This window comes from Gouania willdenowi, chromosome 17 (genome assembly GCF_900634775.1).
Source record: "Gouania willdenowi chromosome 17, fGouWil2.1, whole genome shotgun sequence".
In the NCBI taxonomy this organism is placed as follows: domain Eukaryota; kingdom Metazoa; phylum Chordata; class Actinopteri; order Blenniiformes; family Gobiesocidae; genus Gouania; species Gouania willdenowi.
In genome coordinates this window covers 32,871,806-32,897,887 of record NC_041060.1, presented here as the reverse complement: position 1 = coordinate 32,897,887, position 26,082 = coordinate 32,871,806, and the positions used below count along the sequence as shown (strand labels likewise).

Sequence of the window (26,082 nt, the reverse complement as noted above, 5' to 3'; positions counted from 1 at the left end):
TTCCCAACAGTGGAAACATTTGAGGATGATGAAGACGTGTATATTATGAGGAAGATTGGGCGCCACTCTTATCTATCCTTGATAGTGTGTGTGTTCTTGTATATCTGCATGTGAGTTTGAGTTTTGGCCTTCAGCTGAATACAATACGATCTGTACTGTTTAATCTAACATGATTCAGCTGTTCAAAAGTGCAAAGAGTAATGGAGTCATCATGTATTAAAACATGACAAATTGTACACATGAACATACATTTGACGATTTGATGATGAATATAAAAATTGCCATAACACCAGGCACCAGCCACACCCCCCAGCAGTCCAGGGGGCGACCCCCGCCAGCCCGAAGCGGCCCCCCCGCCGCAAAAGGGAGCGGCCGGGCAGGAGAGAAGGCCCAGCCCCCAGGCAAGAGAGGACGCCATCAACCGCCCAAGCAGGGCCATCCCGCCATCCACCATCCGACAAGCGGGCGAACCCAAGCACCCCCAGCCAGGTCCTGCCAATCCACACCAAGTGCCACCAGCAGAGCCCCCCTCCCCCACGGAGGCCACCCTCGGCCACACATGCGCCGACACGAGACACCCCCCCACCGCCAGCACAGTCCGGAGGACGGCAGGCCCCAGGCCACCCGCCCCACCCCGCCAAAGGCAGCGCGGCGCCACACTGAACGGCAGCCAGCTCCCGGGTGGACGGCACAACGCCCCAACCAAAGTGGTTGGGCCAAGACGCCCCAACCAAAGACCCACCCCCGGGAACCCCTGCCCCAGAACAGCGCCCACGGGGCTCGGCGCACCCAACCAACAGACCAACCACCCCCGACGCGGATATGCCAGGGCAAGAGCCACAGGCCGCGCCCCCACACACCCACCCAGCACAACTCCAGGGGGACCCCCGCATGGGCAAGGCCCCACCCCACCTCCGTTACACGCCGTACACGGGCCCACGCGGTCCCCCAAGTGAGCCAAAGGGGGAAGGGAGGGCTGGGGGTGGGGGCACCGCGCTAGCGATATCCACGGCGACGGTGCGCCCAAGGGAACAAATCCGAGGCGCCCAGACAGGCGGGGCAACCCACGGCAGCACCCCGCCACCCAGCGACCCAGGATGTAGGCGCCGCCCCCGAGCAGTAGCCACCCCCAGAGCCACCCCCACTCCAGACCCCCCGGCCAGGAGCCACAAACCCCACCACCCCAGGCCCCCCGACGGGCGATGGATTGTGATTGGTTTACTGGAAGATCAAGCTTCGTCAGGTCTCCTATCAGACATTGATCTGGAGAGAGAGGAATCCTGCAGTCCAAAATGGAGGACAGTTGTTTAGTAATTAGAGACCAAAACTGTTGAACTGGGGAACAGAGCCATAAGGCATGTAAATAAGAATCAATAGTTCCCTGGGTGCACTGAGAGCAGATGTCTGTTGGGGAGAAGCCCATTTTATACATTTTCTGTTGGGTAATGTGAGATCTGTGGAGGACTTTGTATTGAATTAGCTGTAGATTTGTGTTTTTTGTCATCTTAAAAGTATTACAACAAATTTCTGTCCAGAAATCGGTGTTCGTAGTGATTGAAAGTTCAGCCTCCCATCTAGCTATTGGTAAGTGATTAGAGTTCGTGTTCGAGAGTGCTCTGTATATTTTTGAGAGGTTTTTTTTTTTTTTTTTTGAGATTTTCTTTATATATATAGCCAGTTCTGGAGGTTGTAAGGTAATTGGATCTGCAGAAGTGTTTTTCTTGATTGTTTCTGATACTTGTAAGTACTGTAAAAAATTACTTTTATTCATATTGAATGTTTGGGTAGATTGTTTAATTTTCAGAGCACAGTGGAGGCCGCAAGACATTTAATATTTATATTAACCAAACCACTACGAACAAGTGTATCATAGTGTATCATGTTTTCCTGCAGTCTGTGCCTTCTCCTCACCATCTGAGGGCTCTCTTTTCTGTTTCAGGTGTCTTGATGTTGGAGCTGGCGGTTCCTGATCGATGGTTTGCAGCTCAACTAGTTTGGGACACTCGGATGAACTATCATTCTATCCTATCCTTTTTTGCCCTTCTGTTCACTAACCCCAACCAGTCGAAGCAGATGGCTGCCACCTCTCAACCTGGTTTCGCTGGAGATTTCTTCTTATAAAATAGAGGGAGTTTTTTCTTCTCACTGTAGCTAAATGCTGTTAGGGTTGTTAAGTTGGACCCATAAACAAACACAACACCCAAAGTGTGGGTCGACATGAATTTATTTAACAAAAAGTGTCCTCTTGGCTTGGCTTGATCCTGGGAGTGGCTCCAGAGCCGGCTCAGGTACTAGAGGAATAAAAGTCCAGAATCAAAAATAAAACTTGGCAAAAGGCATAGACTTCAGGATATCTCTAGAGCAGAAGTACCGCAGCATAGACGGAACAATCCAACGATGAGTGGAGGTGAGTCTGAGGCTTTTGTATTGCAGTGATGAGTAATTGGAACCAGGTGTGCCTGCTCGGAGTCCACGCCCCACCAGGACCAAGCCTAAAAGAAAAACAAAGAGCCACAAGAGGGAGACAAAAACAGGCACATATGGCCAAAAACATAACAAATGCTTGTTCATGTGGGTCTTGTTGGGTTATTTTTCTTACTATGGACTTTATATTTTGTTAGGCACTCTGAGTTGACTTTGTTGTATTTTGCACTATGTAAATAAAGTTGAGTTGAGTGAGTTGAGTTGAGCCCTATCATTGCTGCCGCCGGCTCTGCAGATACATACTATTGCTCAGCAGAGGATGTACTTCCTGCGGCAGCTAAAGAAGTTCAGTCTGCCAAGAAAAATGATGGTGAACTTCTACTCCTCCATTACCATCTAGTGCTGCAGCTACAGCCAAAGACAAGGTCAGACTGCAGTGTATCATCTGCTCTGCTGAGGTCATTGGCTGCAATCAGGATCAATTACTTTTTTCACTTACAATAACATTTTCAATTACCCATGTTCAATTACAATTAAATTATGATTATAGTGACCAGCATTTTTTTCCAATTACAAAAAAATTATAATTCTTTTTTTTATCCTCAGAAAGTCAAATAAAACTACGTTGTTAATTACAATTAATCACAATTACTGAGCCTGAAATCAATAACCTAATAAAAGTTAAAGGTAGGGTAGGCAATTTTCAAAAGCTAGCATGATTTTGAATGTTACCTCCCTGATGGCTCCGCCATCTACCTCTGCTGTAGAAGAGGAGCTCAGCTCATCGCTTGTATTGTGTAGAAACATCAATGTCTCATTCAGCAGTAAGTAAACACTAAACTTTAGCATTATTTATGTTAAAAAACATGACCAAAAACTCTGTTTTGACTCCGTCAGCGGTGACACGCTTTCAGTGTGAGCTTGTGCATGTGAGGGATTGAGAACGAGCAGGGAGACGTGATTGGTTAAAATAAACGGTTTGTTTTTTTCCATTGGTCGAACTTATTACAGGTTTACAGCTGCTACAGTGGACAGATTTTCTTCATTCCTTTTTCAGAGCACATGAGATCTTAATTTCTGTCAGGATACAAAGTCAATTTCAACCAAAAAACTTAAAAAGTGTATCTGAAGAAAATCGCCTACCCTACCCAAAATACATTAAAAAGATATATCTATCATCTACTGTAATTAATTTCCCATCTATTGGTTTGCTTGTTAGACTTCCTAATCAATGAAAATATAGGTTTTAATATTTTAAGTGTGGGTGCCTTTTTGTGTCGGTATACCTCTCAGTTTATATGTTGTTAAAATGGTAAAATGTGGGAAAGCTTGATATGAAACATATTTTAATAATTGTTAACTACATATGTGTATAACTGTACATAGAACTGTAATATGGTTTCCAAGTTTAGCGTTAAATTATAGCTGACATTTTTATCGAATTTTCATTGCACTTAAATTACAATCTAAACTCACTTTCAATTTAATTACGATTACGACAGCAACAGATTTTTAAAATTACAACTACAAATAAAGCTGCAAACAGTAATGGACGCGCCCTCGCAACCATGCGCATGTCGGGAAGTGGTGCACGTTGAGATGTGTTGCATGTTGGGGTGTGGCGGAATTTTTAAAGTGTTGAGACGTAGCCGACTATTTTCAAGAATTATATCACAAACTTTCCTGCAATGTTTTGTGAAATTTAATGCCTATGATTTCCTTTTACTAATAGGTGGCTGATCACTGCACTCCGTAGTCACGTGCACGCCAGAGCCAATCACTGCAGAGCCCACCTCCACGCCCCACCCATTTTGGAACATGCAGTGATGATGTAATTTACCACGGCAGTGATGGTGTCATTCCTAGGTTCCAATGTTCTAATCCAATCACTGGAGACCCCACACATTTTGGAACATTGGAATATTAGATTATATTGTTTGTATTGGAGAATCACAAGGCTTGAGGCTACAAATAAGTTAAATTTCATATTTCTAGAGCAAAAGGTGTGGCCAGAAGGACGACAGAAAAGCCATGGATTTTTGAACATTTTTAGGGACAATTCTCCAATACAAACAAGCCTGTAGATTTGTGGAATTAGGTTTGGATTGCAATGATATTGTTAATAAATTATTACTAACTGATGACATCATCACTGTGTGTTCCAAAATGGGTGGGGCGTGGAGGTGGGCTCTCCAGTGATTGGCTCTGGTGCACACGTGGTTACGGAGTACAGTGATTAGCCAGGTAGGACCAATGTTTCAATGTTCTAATGTTCTAACTGATGACATCTTCACCGTGTTGGCCGAAGTACTAAATGCTTTACAAATTTCGTTAAGAGTTTTACCTCTACAGTGATGATGTCATCAGTTCTACCTCTACAGTGATGTCAGAATTCTACAGCATTTCGTAGCTGTACGTGAAACTAATTGTATTATCCCCCCTCATGAGCCATTTTGCCATTCAACATATGCATTTCCCCCAAAATATCCAATTTTTCGCCAGTCCTAACATATGTTCAATCAAGTTTTTGAACATGTTTAGGCCGTTAAAAAATTTGATTACTTTTTTGTAAGAACAATAATAAAAACGAGGTGTATTACAATAGGGTCCTATGCACCGTTGTTGCTCGGGCCCTAGTTATGATAACACCATAATTGTAATTAATTTTCAATTATGCAGTTACAATTATAATTGACCCCAACCCTGGCTACTATCTGCCCTCTCTCCAGGACCTGGACACCTCCAGGACTCTGAGACATGCAGACTTTCATGTGGCCTACCCTCCCACCCCTGACACAAACTGTTCCAAACTCTCCCTCTGGCAGGAGGTTTTGATCCATCAGCCTCATTAACACGGCCCTGGACTCACACTTTAAAATATTATTATTATTAAACTGTTTTTGTTACGGTTTTTTTGCACCATCCACCAAGTCACATTCCTTGTATTGTTTGAGAATTCTATTTAAAAACACCTGATGACGAAAATCATTTCAAAATTAACTTTAAAAAATAAATTTGTCCCGAAAGTGTTGCAATCATGAGAAACAATTACTAAACAGACAAATCAACAACAGTCAGAATATTGGAAGTTTGTTTAAAATCAGTTGAACAGGAATTGTCAAAGCTGAGAGTAAAATCTCTCACTTTATGAGGTTTTATTTGAATTAAAATGAGTTGCAGTGAGGAGTTAGTTTAGGACAGGGGTCTGCAACCTTTACTCTCAAAATAGCCATTTTTGCCTCATCTCACCTGGATGTAAAAAATATTTTTTTAGATGATGTATTTGAAGGGCTAAAAAATATAAATAATGTCATCAACTCATGCTAATTGCTAATTTTTTGCCACATATCAAGCATGCATATTTAGTCGGCATGTTGGCAGTTAAATGAATCTGCCCCCACACAATAAAAATGTATATTTACTTACAGAATAGTCTTTTAGTTGATTGAGTTATCTTACCAGGGATTTAAAACTAAAAGGTTAATCACAGGTGCAGGGAAAGTTAATGGTCTGCCGACGTTTCAGGAGGTGAAGTAGGAAGGTGGCAAAGTTATTGCGCAATGTGATTTATTTTTAGGTTGACAAATCATTATATCGTGATTTTATTTGGTGTCAAAATGACTAATGATTTTTGAAAAAAAAACAGTCAAGGAGCCACACGAGGCTCCAGAGCTGCAGGTTGCAGACCCCTGGTTTAGGAGAACTCCTTCATGAATTTGGTGTGAAAGATTTTCAGACGTCTCAGCAGTTCATCCAGGATCTCCTCTTGGACCATAATGCAAATCCTGCAGATACAATGTGGTCTTTAGTATCATGGAGCTACACAAGTGTTTCACTAGACCACGTCGCCTACTGGTAGTGATACCTGATGTGGTAAGTTCCCTTCTCCTGCTGGTAATCACAGCCTGGGCTGACCAGTAGCCCCACCTCCTCCAGCAGCCTCATACAGTAAAACATGTCAGGTGGAAGCCCCGCCTCCTACAACCTCAGATAAACTCATCTTTAGCATCTTCCACAAACACAGGAGTGAGTTTGAGCTAAAGATGTGCTTCTTCTGACCTGTGCGCTCTGAATGGCTCTCAGTGGCAGATTCACTCGAGGAAACATGAACGCTCCTCCGTGCACAGGCTGGCAGCTGAACCCCACCAGGAGGTTCACAGCCTCAATGGCCTTTCTGGCATTGTGGACCAGGGTCCTCCTGATCTCCTCCTTCTCCTACAGACAACACAGCGACTTCAGGTTCCTCACACTGATCCAAAAAACAAAGATGATCAAGCTCACCTGCCAGTACAGAGGGTAGGAGGGCTCGTCGGGCTGGGGGGGGTTTGTCATCAGATCTATAGCCATCTGACCTGAAAGTGATGCACAGATGTCCATGGAAAAGAGCATGTAGATATACTCCATCACAGCAGGGTCGACATTCACCAGCTCCACGTATCCACCACGGAGACCACACCTGTGTACAAAGCATAGCCTGAGGACCTTCTACAGGAGACAATAAGCCTGAGGACCTTCTACAGGAGACAAACAGCCTGAGAACCTTCTACAGGAGACAAACAGCCTGAGAACCTTCTACAGGAGATAAACAGCCTGAGAACCTTCTACAGGAGACAAACAGCCTGAGAACCTTCTACAGAGGACAAATAGCCTGAGGACCTTCTACAGGAGACAAACAGCCTGAAGACCTTCTACAGAAGACAAATAACTCGAGAACGATCTACAGAGAACAAACAGCCTGAGGACCATCTACAGGAAACAAACAGCCTGAGAACATTCTACAGGAGACGAACAGCCTGAGGACCTTCTACAGGTGACAAACAGCCTGAAGACCTTCTGCAGAGGTCAAATAGCCTGAGAACATTCTACAGAGGACAAACAGCCTGAGGACCATCTACAGGAGACAACCAGTCTGAGAAACTTCTACTGGAGACAAACAGCCTGAGAACATTTTACAGGAGACAAACAGCCTATGGACCTTCTACTAAAGAAAAACAGCCTGAGAAAATTCTAAAGAGGAGAAACAGCCTGAGGACCTTCTACAAGAAACAAACAGCCCAAGAACATTCTACAAAGAACATGCAGCCTGAGGACCTTCTACAGGAGACAAACAGTCTGAGAACCTTCTACTGGAGAGAAACCGCCTCAGAACTTTTGACAGGAGACAAACAGCCTGAATACCTTCTACAGAGTACAAATAGCCTGAGGACCTTCTACAGGAGACAAACAACCTGAGAACCTTCTACAGAGGACAAACAGCCCGAGAACATTCTACAGAGAACAAACAGCCTGAGGACCATCTACAGGAAACAAACAGTCTGAAAACCTTTTACTGGAGACAAACAGCCTAAAGACCTTCTACAGAGGACAAATAGCCTGAGGACCTTCTACAGGAGACAAACAGTTTAAGGACCTTCTACAGGAGACAAACAGCCTTATAACCTTCAACAGGAGATAAACAGTTTGAAGACCTTCTACGGGAGACAAACAGCCTGAGGACCTTCTGCAGAGGACAAATAGCCTGACATCCTTCTACAGGAGACCAACAGCTTGATGACCTTTTACAGGAGGCAAACAGCCTGAGAACCTTCTACAGGAGACAAACAGTCTGAGGACCTTCTACAGGAGACAAATAGCCTGAGAACATTTTGCAGGAGACAAACAGCCAGATAACTTTTTACAGGAGACAAACCAACTGAGAACATTCTACTGGAGACAAACAGCCTGAGAGCCTTCTACAAAGAACAAACAGCATTAGAACATTCTACAGGAAACAAACAGCCTGAGGACCTTCTACAGAGGACAACCAGCCTGAGGACCTTCTACTGGAGACAAACAGCCCGAGAACATTCTACAGAAAACAAACAGCCTGAGGACCTTTTACAGGTGACAAACAGTCTGAGAACCTTCTATTGGAGACAAACAGCCTTAGAATCTTCTACAGGAGACCAACAGTCTGACATCCTTCTACAGGAGACCAACAGCTTGATGACCTTTTACAGGAGACAAACAGTTTGAGGACATTCTACATGAGACAAAAAGCCTAATAACCTTCTAAAGAGGACAAACAGCCTGAGGACCTTCTACAGAGGACAAATAGCCTGAGGACCTTCTACAGGAGACCAACAGCTTGATGACCTTTTACAGGAGGCAAACAGCCTGAGAACCTTCTACAGGAGACAAACAGTCTGAGGACCTTCTACAGGAGACAAATAGCCTGAGAACATTTTGCAGGAGACAAACAGCCAGATAACTTTTTACAGGAGACAAACCAACTGAGAACATTCTACTGGAGACAAACAGCCTGAGAGCCTTCTACAAAGAACAAACAGCATTAGAACATTCTACAGGAAACAAACAGCCTGAGGACCTTCTACAGAGGACAACCAGCCTGAGGACCTTCTACTGGAGACAAACAGCCCGAGAACATTCTACAGAAAACAAACAGCCTGAGGACCTTTTACAGGTGACAAACAGTCTGAGAACCTTCTATTGGAGACAAACAGCCTTAGAATCTTCTACAGAAGACCAACAGTCTGACATCCTTCTACAGGAGACCAACAGCTTGATGACCTTTTACAGGAGACAAACAGTTTGAGGACATTCTACAGGAGACAAAAAGCCTAATAACCTTCTAAAGAGGACAAACATTCTACTGGAGACAAACATCCTGAGAACCTTCTACAAAGAACAAACAGCCCAAGAACATTCTACAGAAAACAAACAGCCTGGTGACCATCTATAGGAGAAAAACAGTCTGAGAATCTTCTACAGGAACCAAACAGCCTGAGAACCTTCTACAGAGGACAAACAGCCTAAGGACCTTCTACAGAAAACAAACAGTCTGAGAACCTTCTACTGGAGACAAACAGCCCGAGAACATTCTACAGGAGACAAACAGCCTGAAGACCTTCTACAGAGGACAAATAGCCCGAGGACCTTCTTCAGGAGACAAGCAGCCTGAGGACCTTCAACAGGAGACAAACAGCCTGAGAACCTTCTACAGAGGACAAACAGCCTGAGGACCATCTACAGGAGACAGACAGTCTGAAAATCTTTCACTGGAGACAAACAGCCTGAGAACCATCTACAGAGGACAAACAGCCTGAGGAACTTGACAGCCTGAGGACCTTCTACTGGAGACAAACAACCTGAGAACCTTCTACAGAGGACAAACAGCTCAAGAACATTCTACAGAGAACAAACAGCCTGAGGACCTTCTACAGGAAACAAACAGTCTGAAAACCTTTTACTGGAGACAAACAGCCTAAAGACCTTCTAAAGAGGACAAAAAGCCTGAGGACCTTCTACAGGAGACAAATGACCTGAGGAACTTCTACAGGAGACAAACAGTTTCCTGTAGAAGGTTGACTGATCCGTGTAAAGGAAAGAATGAATGGGGCCATGTATCAAGAGATTGAGTGAAAACCTCCTTCCATCAGCAAGGTCATTGAAGAAGAAACGTGGCTGGGTCTTTCAGCACGACAATGATCCCAAACACACCGCCCGGGCAACGAAGGAGTGGCTTCATAAGAAGCATTTCAAGGTCCCGGCGTGGTCTAGCCAGTTTCCAGATCTCAACCCCATAGAAAATCTTTGAAGGAAGTTGAAAGTCCGTGTTGCCCAGCAACAGCCCTAAAACATCACTGCTCTCGAGGAGATCTGCATGGAGGAATGGACCAAAATACCAGCAACAGTGTGTGAAAACTTTGTGAAGACTTACAGAAAACATTTGACCTCTGTCATTACCAACAAAGGGTACATTATAAAGTATTGAGATTAACTTTTGTTACTGACAAATACTTATTTTCCCCCATAATTTGCAAATAAATTCATACAAAATCTTACAATGTGATTTTCTGGATTTTCTTTTCTCATTTTGTCTCTCATAGTTGAGGTTTACCTATGATGAAAATTACAGGCCTCTCTCATCTTTTTAAGTGGAAGATTTTGCACAATTGGTGGCTGACTAAATACTTTTTTGCCCCACTGTGTGTGTGTGTGTGTATATATATATATATATATATATATATATATATATATATATATAGGGGTGGGAGGGGTAGGCCACAATCTTCTCTGCATGTCTCAGAGTCCTGGAGGTGTACAGGTCCTGGAGGGAGGGCAGATTGTTGCCAGGGTTGGGGTCAATTGTAATTGCATAATTAAATATTAATTACAGTTATGGTGAAATCATAACTAGGGCCCGAGCAACAACAGTGCATAGGACCCTATTGTAATGCACTTCGTTTTTTAAATTATTATTATTGTTCTTACAAAAAAGTAATCACATTTTTAAGGGCTTAAACACATTCAAAATCTTGTGAAAATTTGAACTTGTGTTAGGACTGGTGAAAAATTGGATATTTTGGGTGAAATGCATATGTTGAATGGCAAAATAGCTCATGAGGGGGGTTAATACAATTAGTTTCACGTACAGCTACAAAATTCTGTAGAATACTGACATCACTGTAGAGGTAGAACTGATGACATCATCACTGTAGAGAGGTGCGTAGACCCTATTGTAATATATATTTATAAATTTTCTTTTGGTAGCCAGAACATCACCAAAATCACCTGTTCCTTGTCCCATTTATCAATTTTCCTGAAAATTTCATCCATTTATAACTTTTCAAGCTTCCTTGCTAACACCCACACACACACACACACACACACACACACACACACACACACACACACGCTTTGCACTTGGTGGAGGTAAATATACAGTAAAATGTATGACATTTAATTAGCATTGATCAGCCTGGCATGGCATGGTATCTGTCACAAGGGAAGGCAGAAAACCCAAAAGCAGACACAGTCTAAGAGTTCAGTTTCTTTAACAGATATGGTTTTGGTTCATGTGAATCAAACAAGCACAGGTAAAGGTTTCCAGCAGACCAGGCAGGTTCTTAATCCAGAGAGAGGTTTAGAGGTCCAGCACACAGTAGATCCTACGATCTTTCAACGTTGTCTAAAGGCAGGTTCGTAAAGTAAACAGAGCAGGGTTAGACATGAGGAGGCAAAGTAGTAAATGCTCAAAAGTTTGAACACTGGGAAACATGACAATCTCCCACAGGCAAAAAGCAGAGACTGGGTTAACGTCGATTGAAACATAATATATTTTTATATAGTTTTTGTCCACATGTAATTTTTTTTATTACTCATTGCCTAGTTATTATGACTTAAAAAATTTAGTGGACAAGTATTTAGTCAACAAAACTAGCACTGGTTTGTATTTCTGTTTTTGGTGTAAGGCTTTGGAACAATCTGAATGTGGAACTGAGGGAATAACCAAAGATCAAAATTTTATTAAGAAAAAAGGATCCCTAAAAGAGCGGAGGAGTTCAGACTTGGTCCTTTGTGTTTTATCAAATAATTGTATTAATTTGGGGTTAATGGTGATAGTGCCATATTTATGGTATTAACATTTGTGGCAATAAAGTGATAATGATGGTAATAATGATGATAAAGATACAATACTACAATTACAATATTAAAAATAATAATGGTGTTACAGACAATAATGATATTTGTAAATATCTTTCAATATACTACACAGGAATATATTCCTTCTCTTTTTTTAGGCACAGTTACAGACATGTTCTCTGTTTTTGGAATTGAAATAGTTTGTTAAGGCAAGCCATCTCCATCTTGACTAATACACTGAAATGACACGTTTAATAACAGACCTTGGTCACTATGCAGCATGTCTATGTCAGAGTGCTGTTGGTTAATCATTAATTAATTCATTTATTTCTTTAATCGAGTTTTAATATATTTAAGTATGATTCATAATGGAGCATCTGACTTTTTGTTGTATGTTTTTTTTCAACAATGCCAATAAAGACTCTTTACTTGTTGTTTGTACAGAACAAACATACTCTCCCATCATGCCCTTAGATGCTGAGTGGAAGGAGGCCAACTCTACAGAGTCTGAGTAAGGAGGTCCCATCTCCACCAGCACCTGTTTATAGGATATGAACTGGCTGTCTGCTCCACACACACAGTCCTGGTAGACCTGGGTAGGACATACACATGCATCAGTGGGAAAAAGGATGAGCTACAATCACTTTGTGCTGCAAAGAAACACCAACCTCATCAGCCAGAAGGAAGAGTCTCCTCTCGTAGACAAACCGGATTATCTCCTGGATTGAAGCTCTGCTCTGAACCAGACCTGCATGAAGTTACAATTAACTCATGAAAATTATAGTTGCTGGGCAGCACTGGTCAGGGCCAGGCAATTTTAGGCAATACTGAGCAACAAACATAGGGAGATTAAAAATAGGTGGCATTCTAATGTGTATTTTTCATGAGTTGAAGCTTGAACTCTCAATTTCTGGCACAAGAGAGAATATTCTAAGTCAGTGGTTCTCAAATGGGGGTACGTGTACCCCTAGGGGTACGTGATGGAATTACAGGGGGTACTTGAGATAAAGAGAGTTGAAAATGGACAAATAAAGTGTCAGTCTTAAATATATTCAAGAGACACTAAATCAATGTTTTTTTACCATGGGGTCAAGACCTCATGTGGGTTCGCCTGGCGTTTGAATGGGGTCGCCTGAAGTTCCTGAAAGATTAAAATAGATTTATTTTTTATTTATTTTTTATTATTATTATTAAAACAACACACAATCTTGAACAACTGTATGTTTATACTTTCACTTTTTTAAATATAAATATAGTTCAACTGAAATGCAGTAAAAGCTCAAATATGGTCAAAACTATTTCTAGAAAAAAAATGTCTTTGGGGTCACCAGAAATACTTGAAAGGTAAATGGGGTCACGACCCAAAAAAAGTTGGCAACCACTGCACTAAATACGGTTGCTTTCCACTTATTTCAAAATGAGGTTCTTTAAAATCTGTTATCACGTTATTTCCAGCGTTATGATCGATAGTTGTTTTTAAATAGTATCCGAAGCAAAATGTTGTAGTCGGACAAAGGGGTACTTGGATTCAGAAAAAAGAGGAAGGGGGTTCTTCAGCCAAAAAAAGTTTGAGAAGCATTGCTCTATGTCACTGAATTAATTAGCACTTGTAAATATCACCTGTAGCTTCACTAACTGACTAAGCCAGTCACCTGTGTGAAGGACAGCAGCTGTTAGCGTCGACAGGCAGAATTGAATCTGGTCTCAAAAATGTTATAAACACAAAAATACTAAAATCTAAACAGTATGGAGAACATTTATTGGCTCCATAAGGGAAAAAATGATGTTTAAAACTGCTAATTTTTGCATCGACTTCTAATGTTCTCAAATTTGTTCTCATTCATTTTTACTGTGATTTCTTGTGTTTTTTCACCAGACAAAGAAGACAGTGATTGGCTTGACTCTTCTATGTTCTAGTTTGTTTACAGTATTCCCCGTGATATCACCTCACTTTGACACACATTCAATTTCAGCTGGATTCAGATCGTTCTGTCAGCTTCAAAATAAACATACTTCATTGTTTTGCTGCAACTTTCAGTGAAAACGCCATAAACGTGTCACAAGTCACTTTGACAAAGTTTTTGAGGGAAACAATAATTCACCATAAGAATGAAGATCACTTCTATGCATTGATCTAAGGACTCCACATCCCACAATGCAATGCACCAAACTTTTCCAGCATGTTTATAAGAGAGTGTTTAAAGTGGAGATTAAAAAAATGAGCAAATGGTGATGCTGATAGTTCAATGTTTGACTTTAACAGAACCATTATCCACTACCAGTCATGTCTTCATAATAAGCATTTTACGTTAAATAAAGTTGTCATTGGTTGATGACAGATTCACTTAGTGTTTGGTCATAGGTTCATTGGCTACCAACACACTGTGCTTGCTCCACAATACAGTGCTCAGCCAATGACAGCCCTGCTAAAGGGCGTGGCCTAAAGGTGACTCAGGCTTTCCTACCTGCAGGGTTGCCAGGGTTGATGACGTACAGAGCCACAGGGTTACACACTCCATGAGCAGACTGAAGCGCTCGCTGCAGCTCCTCCCCCTTCAAAGCCCAGCCCTCCTCTTCACACAGATGGTAGGGGACGGGGATCACTCCCTCTGCTGTCAGGGACAGCATCATGGTGGGATGGCATGGCACAGGACTCAGCACAGCAGTGGGAAGCAAGGCCTTGGTGTTCACCAAAACTCTGAGGATGTTCTGAGGAACGTTCCCCGAGACGTGATGTTACAGTAACAGAGCAGCTAACATCAGATATGTGCACAGAGAGAGAGATAGCTTACTGAGAGACACCACTGAGAACCTGAGCTGATGAAGATGTTTTCAGGGTGACAGGGAACTCCACCATCTCTTCTGGAGATGAACTCTGTGATTCCTTGGACAACCTCAGGGATTCCTGCTGTGTTCGTGTAGGAGCCTAAAAAAAAAAAAAAAAAAAAAACATCCAATGCCTTTTTTTACATCACGAAACACACACAGAAACACAAGAGGTATAGAAGTGACAATTACACTGATAAATGACACACATGATTTTTGCATTTTTTTTTTTTATGAAACACCTTTTTTAGACATTGTGAAAAATTAACTTCTTACCAATGCTCCCTCCAACGCACATCAGCAGCTTCTGAGCTCTTTGTTTAACATCTGCTTCAAGTTGTTCACTGTCCAACAGTTCAGGGTAAACACACGCTGCAAGAACCTACAAACAGATTCAATAGAGGTCCCGTTCACACAACTTTTCAAGTGAAAATGCAAAAGTTTTGTCATGTTGTGGCTGTCCGTTTACAGAGCAACGGCATTTTGGTGCTTGAAAACTTAAGACTAACTAAACCCCAAACTCACTTTTTTCTGCTGAATAGATATGTGTTTGGTATTGAGTAGTGCTGTTGATTGGTCCTAGTCCAACTTTTAACATTTTAGTAGAAGTATTTTAATTTTGCGTATTTAGTTCCAAAATGTCAGAGTGACTGCCCTCTAAGGGCAGTCACTCTGACATTTACAACTAGCTATTACAACTGAATTTTGCTATTGGCTGAGACGGATTATTTGGATTATCGCACGTCACCAACTGTCACTGTTGGCCCCGCCCCTCCTATTAAAATTGAGAGGAGGGAGGAGGGTTTCCTCCAATCACAGCGCTAAGTGTGCATTGATATAAAGCTTCAAGGAGGAACATCATGCTCCGTGCATTCATGCTGTGATGCTTTTGACTCTGTGCTTCGATAAAGAGCAGATTCTGCTCTAGTCAGAGGCTTCACATAGTGTGTGTATCACCGTCTTTCTCTGCGTGTACGTGAACGTGCATGTACTTCTTGCTGTTGTGTGTGTGTGTGTGTGTGTGTGTGTGTGTGTGTGTGTGTGTGTGTGTGTGTGTGTGAAGCTGCGGTGTTCTGAGGCTCATGGTGTGAGTAGAGCAAGGAGTGTATGTGAGTAATATAGCATCTGTAGGGCTGTGTGTGCTTATGTTTGTGAGCTGTGTATTGTGCGCCGTAGTTGTGGAAGCAGCGGTCTGTCACTGCCAGCACTGACAGGCTCCCTGACTGGGCGTGTCTTACTGCGTCAGAAGTAACGGCCATAATCAAGGTATTTTTTAAAATTTCCTCCCTCGTGCCAGGTCAGCAGAAAGCAGTTCTCATTGAAGTTTTTCAAACTCCTCCGTCTCCGTGTAAACTGAAAACCAACACTTTCTGTGCCATGGGCATACGCACTGTGACTGCAGTGTCTCATAGGAACACTGTCCGTGTGCCTCACTCTTTGAAATTTACTGTATTTTTCGGACTATAAGGCGCACTCAAAATCCTTTAATTTTCTCAAAAATCGGCAGTGCACCTTATAATCAGGTGCGCCTTATATATGAAATTAACTACTGTGCTTCAACATACTGAACAGAAAAAGTGAGTGTATTGTTCTGTGTTTTATGTGTTAAACCTGAACAATGTTGAGAATTATTTTTAATGAGTTGAATAAAGTTTGACTTATCTGACTATTTTATTTTGCTTAATGCGTCTTAATAATAATAACAATAATAATAATAATAATAATAATAATAATAATAATAATAATAATAATAATAATAATAATAATAATAATAATAATAATAATAATAATAACAAACCGGTGCGCCTTATAGTCCGAAAAATACGGTACCTCTTCTCCAACAACGTGTTGATTGATTTCACCATTACATGGATCAGAGGAGACGTATTTCATCCTTGCACCAGATTCTGACCACAATCACATGGACTTCATTTCTATCTTTTTAACAGTGACGTGCCATGAGCACTAGGGTAGGGTAGGCAGGGCGTTCCAAATCGACACCACCAATGTCAACACCAATGACAATTTCACATGTTTCTGCTGGCAAGTGTTGTCAATTCAATTCAATAAATTTTAACTTTATTTGTATAGTGCACTTTACAACAAAGTCATCTCAATGCGCTTATCAAAATAAAAAATTCATAATACAAAAGAAAAAACCCAACAAGATCCACATGAACAAGTATTTAGCCATCTAACAAAATCAACATCATAAACACCATTAAAGAAACAATTATTTAATATAGCCTCCATACTCTCCCAACAAGATATATCTCATGACATGGCAGCACATCCGTTGTTTGTGTTGAAAACACAGAAACACGGAGAAAATGACAACAACAACAACTCAGAACAGCCTCAGTGAATAGCATCCACAAAGCCAATCATCCCTTTTGTACCATTCACTGTAGAAAATACTCACAATTTTCTGACCTTACCTTTGCTGAAGGTCTGGTAACTCAGGTGTTGGTCTCCCATCTTTTAAAAGCTGTTGTTTTTCCTCGAAAAAAAGCTTCTTTATCGTCTCTAGCACTGTCATCCTGGCTGTAGTGTTATCCCGCCCACTAGCTAGAGAATGTAGCAGCAGCGGTCACATGATATCAATTCACTAATGCATTGTAAACTTAGGTATAGCATTTAGCATAGCGCGGTTACGACCAAAGGCAGAAAAGAGAGCTGCCTTTGGACATAAATGGTTTTCATCTTGGGGAACTGACTGCGCATGCGCAAACGCAAAAAAACACACTATGAAAACAGAGGCAGAGCAGCAACGTGCCTTTGAGAAGCGGTGTGGCCTCCTCCTGCCTTACAGCGGTTAGGAAATAGCGATGTTTAGCGATTTGGGCTAAGAACAGCACAAAATGCTGACACTTTCAAACTTATAGGTACTGTAGGCTATCGGAAATTGAAAAATAAATAATTTATAATTATATTATAATTAAAACAAATGATCAAAATAGCAATTCACCCTTGGGTAGGCACTGCCTCCCTTGCCTACCCTGACGGCACGTCACTGCTTTTTAACATGGACCCAGTTTGGGCTCTGTAAATAAATGGTCAGGTGATGTGTTTTGATTTGCGTGAGAAAGCTGCACAAATCTATGCTGAGTGGGTGAATGGATGGCTGTCTTCTGGTACAAGAACTTATGATTCACATATGTAGCGAGCAGCCGGTGGGTAGCGCTGACTGTCATTTTTATATTTGTATGCTGAACAAGTGAGTTAGAAACTTGCCTTGGACCAGAGTCGGCACCAGGCGATATTAAATGGGGGCATTAAGAAAACTGTGGGGGCACATAAAACCCTCCATCTGAATTTTGCACTCTCGCTTTGTTGCGATGCAGCAATGTGAGTGAAGTCAGGTGAATCAACAGAGCTGGCCATAGACATAGACTCATTCTATTGGCTGATCATAACGACAGCTCTAGGGTACATTCAATAGCACAAATGTTAAACAATTACACCACAGTATATTATATCTATGGAGCAGACTCCAGTCCACTGTCAGTGAATGGACACAGTCAGTTGCGATAGCCAATCAGATATCTTTGATTAATAAAAAGCTACCCCTGTAGTGGGAAGAGTGTGTGTGTATGTGTGTGTGTGTGTGTGTGGGGGGGGGCACAGTAGGTCAGCTGGGGGGGCACTGCCTGCGAATGCCCCCCCATGACGCCGACACTGCCTTGGACCATTCTACATGTGCGCACGGATGAAAATAGTGTCTCAGTGGGTTCAGGCTTAAAGAGAGATCAGCTTTATTTCTATTCAGGCCATATTCTGTCAGTCTTGGGCCAGGTCAAGTTTACCTTTGTCCATTTAATTAAAGCTCTACTCTTATGTTCAGAGGATGTGTCCATGCGCATACACTTATTTTGGTTAGTTGCAAAATATCATCACATTTACTCATATATTTTAATCCTTAAGCCTTGGGTTGTAACTTTCCATTGCGTTATTTTCATGTCTTCTACTTTGCTTCTAGCTCTGGGTCAGGCCATCTCTTCAAAAGCACATGATGTTTTCCCAAAACAATACTGGAATCTCACAAGGTCGAGACGCACAGGCACCCTCTGTGTACGCACTCACATGCCTACACACACTCACATAGTCACACATACACACCCCATACACATCCATTCACACACACAAACACATAAACGCACACACCTCCACTCCCATGACAACCAGCAGATACCAGAACTGGTTGTTTTGACCCAAAGAAGAAACTGTCTCTTTTCACTCTCTCCTATCACCTCCACCCTGTACTCTTTATCTCCTGGGGGGAGGAGGGAGGGGGACGGAGGGGGAATATACAGTACGTGTTGAGTTAGAACTGTGTTTCACTCTGTCATCGGACGTCCGCCCGGGCGGTCACCAATTTTTGTCCATCTTTGTACTCTTTTTTACTTAGTTTTATAATAAACCTTTTTTATAAAATCATCAATGCCTCGCCTGGACTCCATCACCCAACCAGAGCAATAAATCATGTCTCCAAATGAGGTCAACCGCAAATTTGCCGTGACAGTTGAAATTATTGACATTTTAAAAAGATATAATTCATTTAAGAATCAACCAACTTTTAGGTGCTTCTTTTCAAGATAACAACGATTTACTTCAAACTGCACATTTGTAGTAACTACTACTATGTTGCCCTGTGAATGTGGAACTTTTTGGAAACAAAAATGGAAACAGAAGCAAAACGTTGTTGTGTAAAGAGGGCCTTAGTCTGTGTTAGTGTTCAAATGACTGCTTCCTAAGTCATCTGTTTCTGAGTTAATCAGTTTGAAGAAACGCATTGCACTGACACCAGCTGTTGAGCTTCAACATAGCCATCACAGAGTGACCCTGAGACATTCATCGTCTCATCTATTAACCCTTGTGCACTCTTTGGTACCAAAAGGGACAATTTTGGTGTTCTATTTTTTGCCTCTCAATATTCTGGACATTTTAAAAGTTGCTGTTTGACATTTTTCCACAATAGTTTTTTTCACGTGTATTTGCTTAATTCCAAAGTTCCGTGTATTGGAAGTGTATAAAAAAGGAGATATGCATCAAACTGACACTTACTAACCTTGTGACCAAATTTGCCCCATTGACTCCCATTGTAACCACATATTTTCCATATACTGTAGTCATGACATATTATAATGCTTTTTCAATTAATATCTTATAGATCTAAGCCCAGGCCTTCAAAATAAAGGGAAAATATGTTTCAGATGTAATGACCCCTACCAACCAGAGACCATTGCATAAAGTTTTAGGGAAATTTCAGTGAAGGCCTGGGTCTCTTATGTTGCAAAATGCATAGCAATAACAAAGCAGAACACCATGAAATGGTTTTGGTATATTAGCACTGATATAAAATAGTGATGTGAATATGGTTGAGAAAAAAATAAACAAATCACCAGATCCCTTTTGACCTTTTCACCCAATAACACAGACAGAAGGGCTAAAGCACTGAATCCTCACTGCTGTAAATTCAGCTCAGAAACATGTTCTTCATTCTCCTCAGACGCACACACGCACACACACACACACACACACACACACACACACACACACACACACACACACACACACACACACACACACACACACACACACAGAGTCAGTGTCTTTGTTTACACACCTGCAAAAACATGCAATTCTTCACAACCAATAGGTGAACAGAGGCTTACAGTACTCTTGATCACAAAAATGTTAACTTCAGTCACAACTTCGCTGGACATGCACATTGTATTGGAGCAGACGGATGAGCTTAAGGGCCACGATGTCCCTACAAATAACTTTTATTACATATTTTCCTCTGGCTAATGAGCTGCAGAAGAAGAGGATGGCCCTGGTCGGGACACAGAAGTCCAACAAACATAAGCTTTCCCTGCAGCTGTTCAACACCAAACACAGGGAGGTGCTTTCCTCTGTGTTTGCCTTTACATGCAATAAGACCATTGTGTCCTATGTGCCAAAGAGAAGGAAAAATATCCTTACATTTTTATTGTACTTCTATGAGATGGACTGTTTGCGTACACAAGGATAAAGAGTGTAAATTAATTTTAAAACTCTCCTTGTGCCAAAAATAATGAGGCATTAAAATTAATTTTGTTATCAATTATTGTCATGGTCAAGGCTGTAAAAACATTACATATATTTCACTTTGCACCTGATTTTTGGAAATACTACATATTTAGTGTTTTTCCTGTCAAAAAATCAGGAGTTCTAATGACAAAAAGTCCATATAAACAGTTTAGAAATTATAATAAATATTATATCTTTGGATATAATATTTAACGTCTGCTCATGCTCATGATGCATCCTGTTGGCAGTCAGAAATCACCAAAACACACTTTATCAAACTCCTTCACTATCTCTCCACCTGTGGTAAATCCATATTCATCAGTGGCCCACTCTCTCCCCACTGCGGAATGGGAATTTTCAGCCGCATTTTCAGCCTCCATACCTGGCTCCAAAAAACATGTAGAGCTCAACATGTGGGCTACATCGACAACTTTTAATGTATTCTGGGGTCGAAAATCATTTTTTGGTTTTCACCCTAATAAACTGGGCAGTAGTATTTTAACAGCCAATCTTCAGCACGCCGTCCAGCATTTCCCACATGATTGACTATTTACAAAACACACACCGTCTCCTTCACCTTACTCTACTGTGCCCCACCAAAGCACCTCCTCCTGCCACAGCTCTCCCTACAGGCTCCACCCGTTACTATATTCCTCTGCTCACACCTTTCCCATTCAGTCCATAATCACAGCCAGGCCCCCTAAACCCTACAAAAATGACACTAAACATATCAAACGGCCCAATTCCATCCTCCGTCCACTCCCTCGTTCCTCACAGCCACCCTCAACGCTGAAAATACTGAAACTGGCTCTCCTTAACACCCGTTCACTTAACAATAAAGCACCCATCCTACATGAATTCATAACTGACAATAACCTGGACTTTCTCTGCATCACTGAAACCTGGCATAAACCTCTGGACTATTTCTCACTAAACCAAGCCACTCCCCCTGGTTACACTTACATTGAACAGCCCCGTCTCACTGGCCGGGGTGGTGGCGTAGCCTCAGTCCACAAAAAAGCCCTCAACATCAGCACCATATTCACAACATCCTTTCAGTCATTCAAACACATCACCGTCAAACTCCCCGGTCCTTCCCCCCTCGTCTTTCCAGTCATTTACCGTCCTCCTAAACCCAACCCATCTTTTTTCCCCAATTTATCTGATTTTATCACACAACTCACCCATCTCACCTTCCAATCTCCTCCTTGGCGATTTCAACTTCCATCTGGACAACATCAACTGCCCCCATGCCTCTGAATTTCTTGCTCTGGACTGCCACAACTTCACTCAGCAAGTCAACTTCCCCACACACACCTATGGCCACACCCTAGATCTAGTCTGCTCCGACGGTCTCACCATCCAGCAACTCTCCAGTACTGACCTCTACATCTCAGATCATCTGGCTATCACCATGGACCTCCACCTCCCCACCCTCCACCCCACGGACAAGCGAACCATTTGTTTTAGAAACCTGAAATCCATCTCTCCTCATGATTTTTCCACTTCTCTTCTAAACCTTCTGTCTGCCTCACCCCCTCCGCTCTCTGACGACCCCACAGACCTTGTTAATCATTACAATAATTGCCTCTCCTCCTGCCTCGACCAACTTGCCCCCTCCAAAACCAAATCAGTCTCATTTACACACACCGCCCCCTGATACACCCCCGACCTCAGAAAACTAAAAACCCACAAAAGCCAACTTGAACATCTCCACAAAAAAAAAATGGTTTAACAGTCCATCTCCTAGCCTACTCCGATCACCTTCAACTATATAAATCTGCCCTCAACACCGCCCGCTCTAACTACTACTCTAACCTTATCCACAACAGTTTCAATAACCAAAAGGCTCTCTTCTTCACCGTCAACAAACTCCTCAAACCCTGTGACATCATTTCCCACTCATTTAACACAGACAAATGCAACTCCTTCCTATTATTCTTCCAATCAAAAATTAACACCCTCTACAATTCCTTAAATATTTCTCACCACCGCCCACTCCTCACCTGCCTCCGCCCCTCTCACCACTCGTTCTCTTTCCAAATTCACACCTGGCCACCCAGTTGAACTGTTAAAAATGCTCTCCACCATGAAAACTTCTACCTGCGTACTTGACCCTGTCCCATCCACCATTGTTAAGCACTGTTTCCCCACATTCTCCCATTTCATCTCAAAAATCATCAACTCCTCCCTCACTTTTCCCTCCATCCCTTCATCACTGAAACTGGCTGCCGTAACCCCCGTCATCAAAAAACCTGGTCTCAACCCCGACATCATGATCCTACTTTCCCGCTTAAAATCTCTCCTTAATATCACTGGCGATGCACTCACCTGGTTACAGTCCTACCTCACTAACAGAAAACAATTTATCTTCATCAACAACTGCTCCTCCTTCACTGCCCCCCTGTCCCAAGGAGTCCCCCAGGGCTCTGTGCTTGGTCCTCTCCTCTTCACCATCTACCTTCTCCCCCTCGGTCAAATAATTCGTCGTCATGGTCTCCGATTTCACTGTTACGCCGACGACGTCCAATTATACATCTCCACCAAGTCTATCACCCATGAAACCCACTCCACACTCTCAAACTGTCTTTCTGATATCAAAACATGGCTCCAAGAAAACTTCCTTATCTTAAACAGTAACAAATCAGACATACTCCTCATTGGTCCAAACTCCCTCACCCAAACAGCCTCTGACTTTCACCACACCATTGATAACTCTACCCTGTGTCCCGCTTCTGAGTGCCGTAACCTTGGTATCAATTTTTATAATAACCTTTCCTTCGACCGTCACATCAAACAAATCATGAAAACCGCTTTTTTCCACCTCAAAAACATCTCTCGTCTCCGTCCTTCACTTTCCTTCCCCGCCGCCGAAACCCTATTTCACGCCTTTATCACATCCCGCTTTGACTACTGCAATAGCATCCTCTTTGGTACAACCTCCACACTCCTAAATAAACTCCAATACATCCAAAACGCAGCTGCCCGCCTCCTCACCCACACCCGCTCCAGTGACCACATCACCCCTGTCCTCCAAAACCTCCACTGGCTCCTCGTTCTTCAGCGCATCGAATTCAAACTCATCCTTCTCACCTATAAAGCCCTTAATAATCAGGTCCCCTCCTACCTCACTGATCTGCTCCACCCCGTACTCCCTCCCGCAGCCTCAGCTCCTCAGATGCAAACCTCCTCACTGTCCCCAGGACCAAGCACAGAACCTGGGGTGACAGAGCTTTCTTTGTAGCTGCCCAAACCCTATGGAATTCCCTACCAAGCCACATCCGCAACTGCACCGACCTCCCATCCTTCAAATCATCTCTCAAAACTCACCTGTTTCACTCAGCCTTCAATATTTAAACCACACACCCACTCACTCTCTTCTTTTCTTTGTCATATTTTCTTGTTGTTTTTATGCTGTAAAGTGTCTTTGAGTGTCTCGAAAAGTGCTTTTAAATAAAATGTATTATTATTATTATTATTATTATTATTATTATTATTATTATTATTATTATTATTATTATTATAAGTCTGATGTAGTTAAAGAGATCTGATGCAGTGGAAGTAAAAACATAAAAATTATTCATGGAATTTTATTGCACTTATTGCAAGTTTATTTTTTTCTTTAAAATTGTCCTTGTGCCACAAATAATAATGCATTAAAATCAATTCTGTTATCAATTATTGTCATAGTTTAGGCTGTAATATCCTCATAAAAATATTTCACTTTGCACTTTATTTTTGGAGATACTGCATGTTTTGTCTTTTTGTTGTTTTAAAAAAAATCAGGGGTTCTCATGACAAAATGTCCATACAAACAAAAAAACAGTTTGAAAAAAATCTAAATAATTTTATATCTATGATAGGTCTGAAGTAGTTGAAAAGATCTGATGCAGTGGTAGTAAAAAAAAAAAATAAAATTCATTGAGTACTTTTTTATTGCCCTTTTATGAGACTTGTACACTTGTGTACTTGTGTACACAAAGTGTACAAGTGTATGTAAACTTGAAGTGCACGAGGTTAAAACATACAGGAAGACCTTCACTGTTTATCTGAGCTCCAGAACCTGAGTTCAAGTCCAAAAAATTGGATTACCTGTCGTACGAAGGTCTGAGGCTTCAGCCCTCCATTGTGTGGGTTTCCCCAGGAAACATCAATCACCTCTTTGAAGGACTTTATGGATCCCTGTGGACGAGTGTAAAGCACAAAACATATTCTACCATCCATACTGCACCTTGAACAAGTTAGTCTTCATGTTTCTGTACCCGTCTGATGTCCTCCTTGATCTGCTCAGCAAGTCTGGCCAGCTTCTCGTTCTGGACTTGTTGGATGTTCTTTACATTGGGATTGATCTGTAGTGGAGCAGACATCTCTGTGCTTTGTTCTCACTGCAGGAAGGAACTGAGCTGACATTGTGTCAAGATTATTTGTTAACGTTTACACTGAAGAAATGCTGCCACGTATCTAATTAACAGAGTTTGTGATTCACACAAGTTATCTTGCTAAAACACACACACACAGAATCTGATTTAAAGGGCCCATGTTACGCTAAATTAACTTTTCTGTGCTTTAAACATCATAAAGTGCTATTAGGCTTCATACTCATGGCCAAAGTGTTTTTTTCATTGATTCCCTCAATCGTTAGAGGGTGATTTGCTCCTTTCTTACTTACCTCTTACAGGGTGAGCCCAAACACCTCGCTCCAATTTGATGACGCGTTCCCACTTTAATGACAAATTTGATGCAGCACTGAGCTGGAAAACTCTGGAAAACAGGTGAGTTTGGGGAGAATAAACCTCAAATACTATGTTTTTGGGGTTCTTAGATTAAATAGAGATGAGTGAAAAATAGCATTACATGGGACCTTTAACTTCCTCAGCAACCTGTTAATGTCACTTTTTCAAATAGTACTTGGTTACTGGTTGACCTGAAGTTATCATTTGTCTGAGCTGCTAAAGAAAACCTGTTAATGTGTCACTGATTCAGAATCCTAGAATGGGTTTAACCAGCAACAAGGTCTATAGTCTGTGTGCCAAATGACAACAAAAATACAGAAAAAGAACTCTGAAAACACAAAAATGACACAAAAACACAGAAAACGAAAGAAAAAATAACATACAAAATGAGAGAATGTGTGCTGCCTCTCACCAGATCTTTGAATTAAGTTTAGATGCTATTCCTATTGGTGCTGATAAGATAATATATGAATGAAACTCCATATTTTCCCATGCTTATGTCACATGATGGCAAACATTCTAATCTCAAATTGTCAAAGGAATACTCATATTTCACAAAATTTCTGCAAATTACATACAAATTGGTCACAAAATCAAGGAA

The 26,082-nt window shown here is 41.8% G+C and overlaps 1 protein-coding gene and 1 long non-coding RNA gene across 2 annotated transcripts; both read right to left on the bottom strand.

The window, feature by feature from the left end:
* Positions 1–2,206: 2,206 nt before the first annotated feature.
* Positions 2,207–3,044, bottom strand: LOC114479377 (uncharacterized). The gene is made up of 2 exons (XR_003675984.1): positions 2,372–3,044; positions 2,207–2,291 (listed from the first exon to the last, which is right to left on the bottom strand). It is a non-coding gene; the product is annotated as an uncharacterized LOC114479377 (long non-coding RNA).
* Positions 3,045–5,793: 2,749 nt separating this feature from the next.
* On the bottom strand, positions 5,794–25,435 carry LOC114479330 (alanine aminotransferase 1-like). Its single transcript, XM_028472972.1, has 12 exons — positions 25,418–25,435; positions 25,011–25,151; positions 24,841–24,930; positions 14,953–15,058; positions 14,643–14,776; positions 14,316–14,559; positions 12,519–12,598; positions 12,306–12,442; positions 6,706–6,880; positions 6,484–6,639; positions 6,290–6,402; positions 5,794–6,209 (listed from the first exon to the last, which is right to left on the bottom strand). The coding sequence occupies exons 2-12, from the start codon at positions 25,113–25,115 to the stop codon at positions 6,119–6,121; spliced, it is 1,431 nt and encodes a 476-aa protein (XP_028328773.1). The 5' UTR covers positions 25,116–25,151; positions 25,418–25,435; the 3' UTR covers positions 5,794–6,118.
* Between the last annotated feature and the right edge of the window lie 647 nt (positions 25,436–26,082).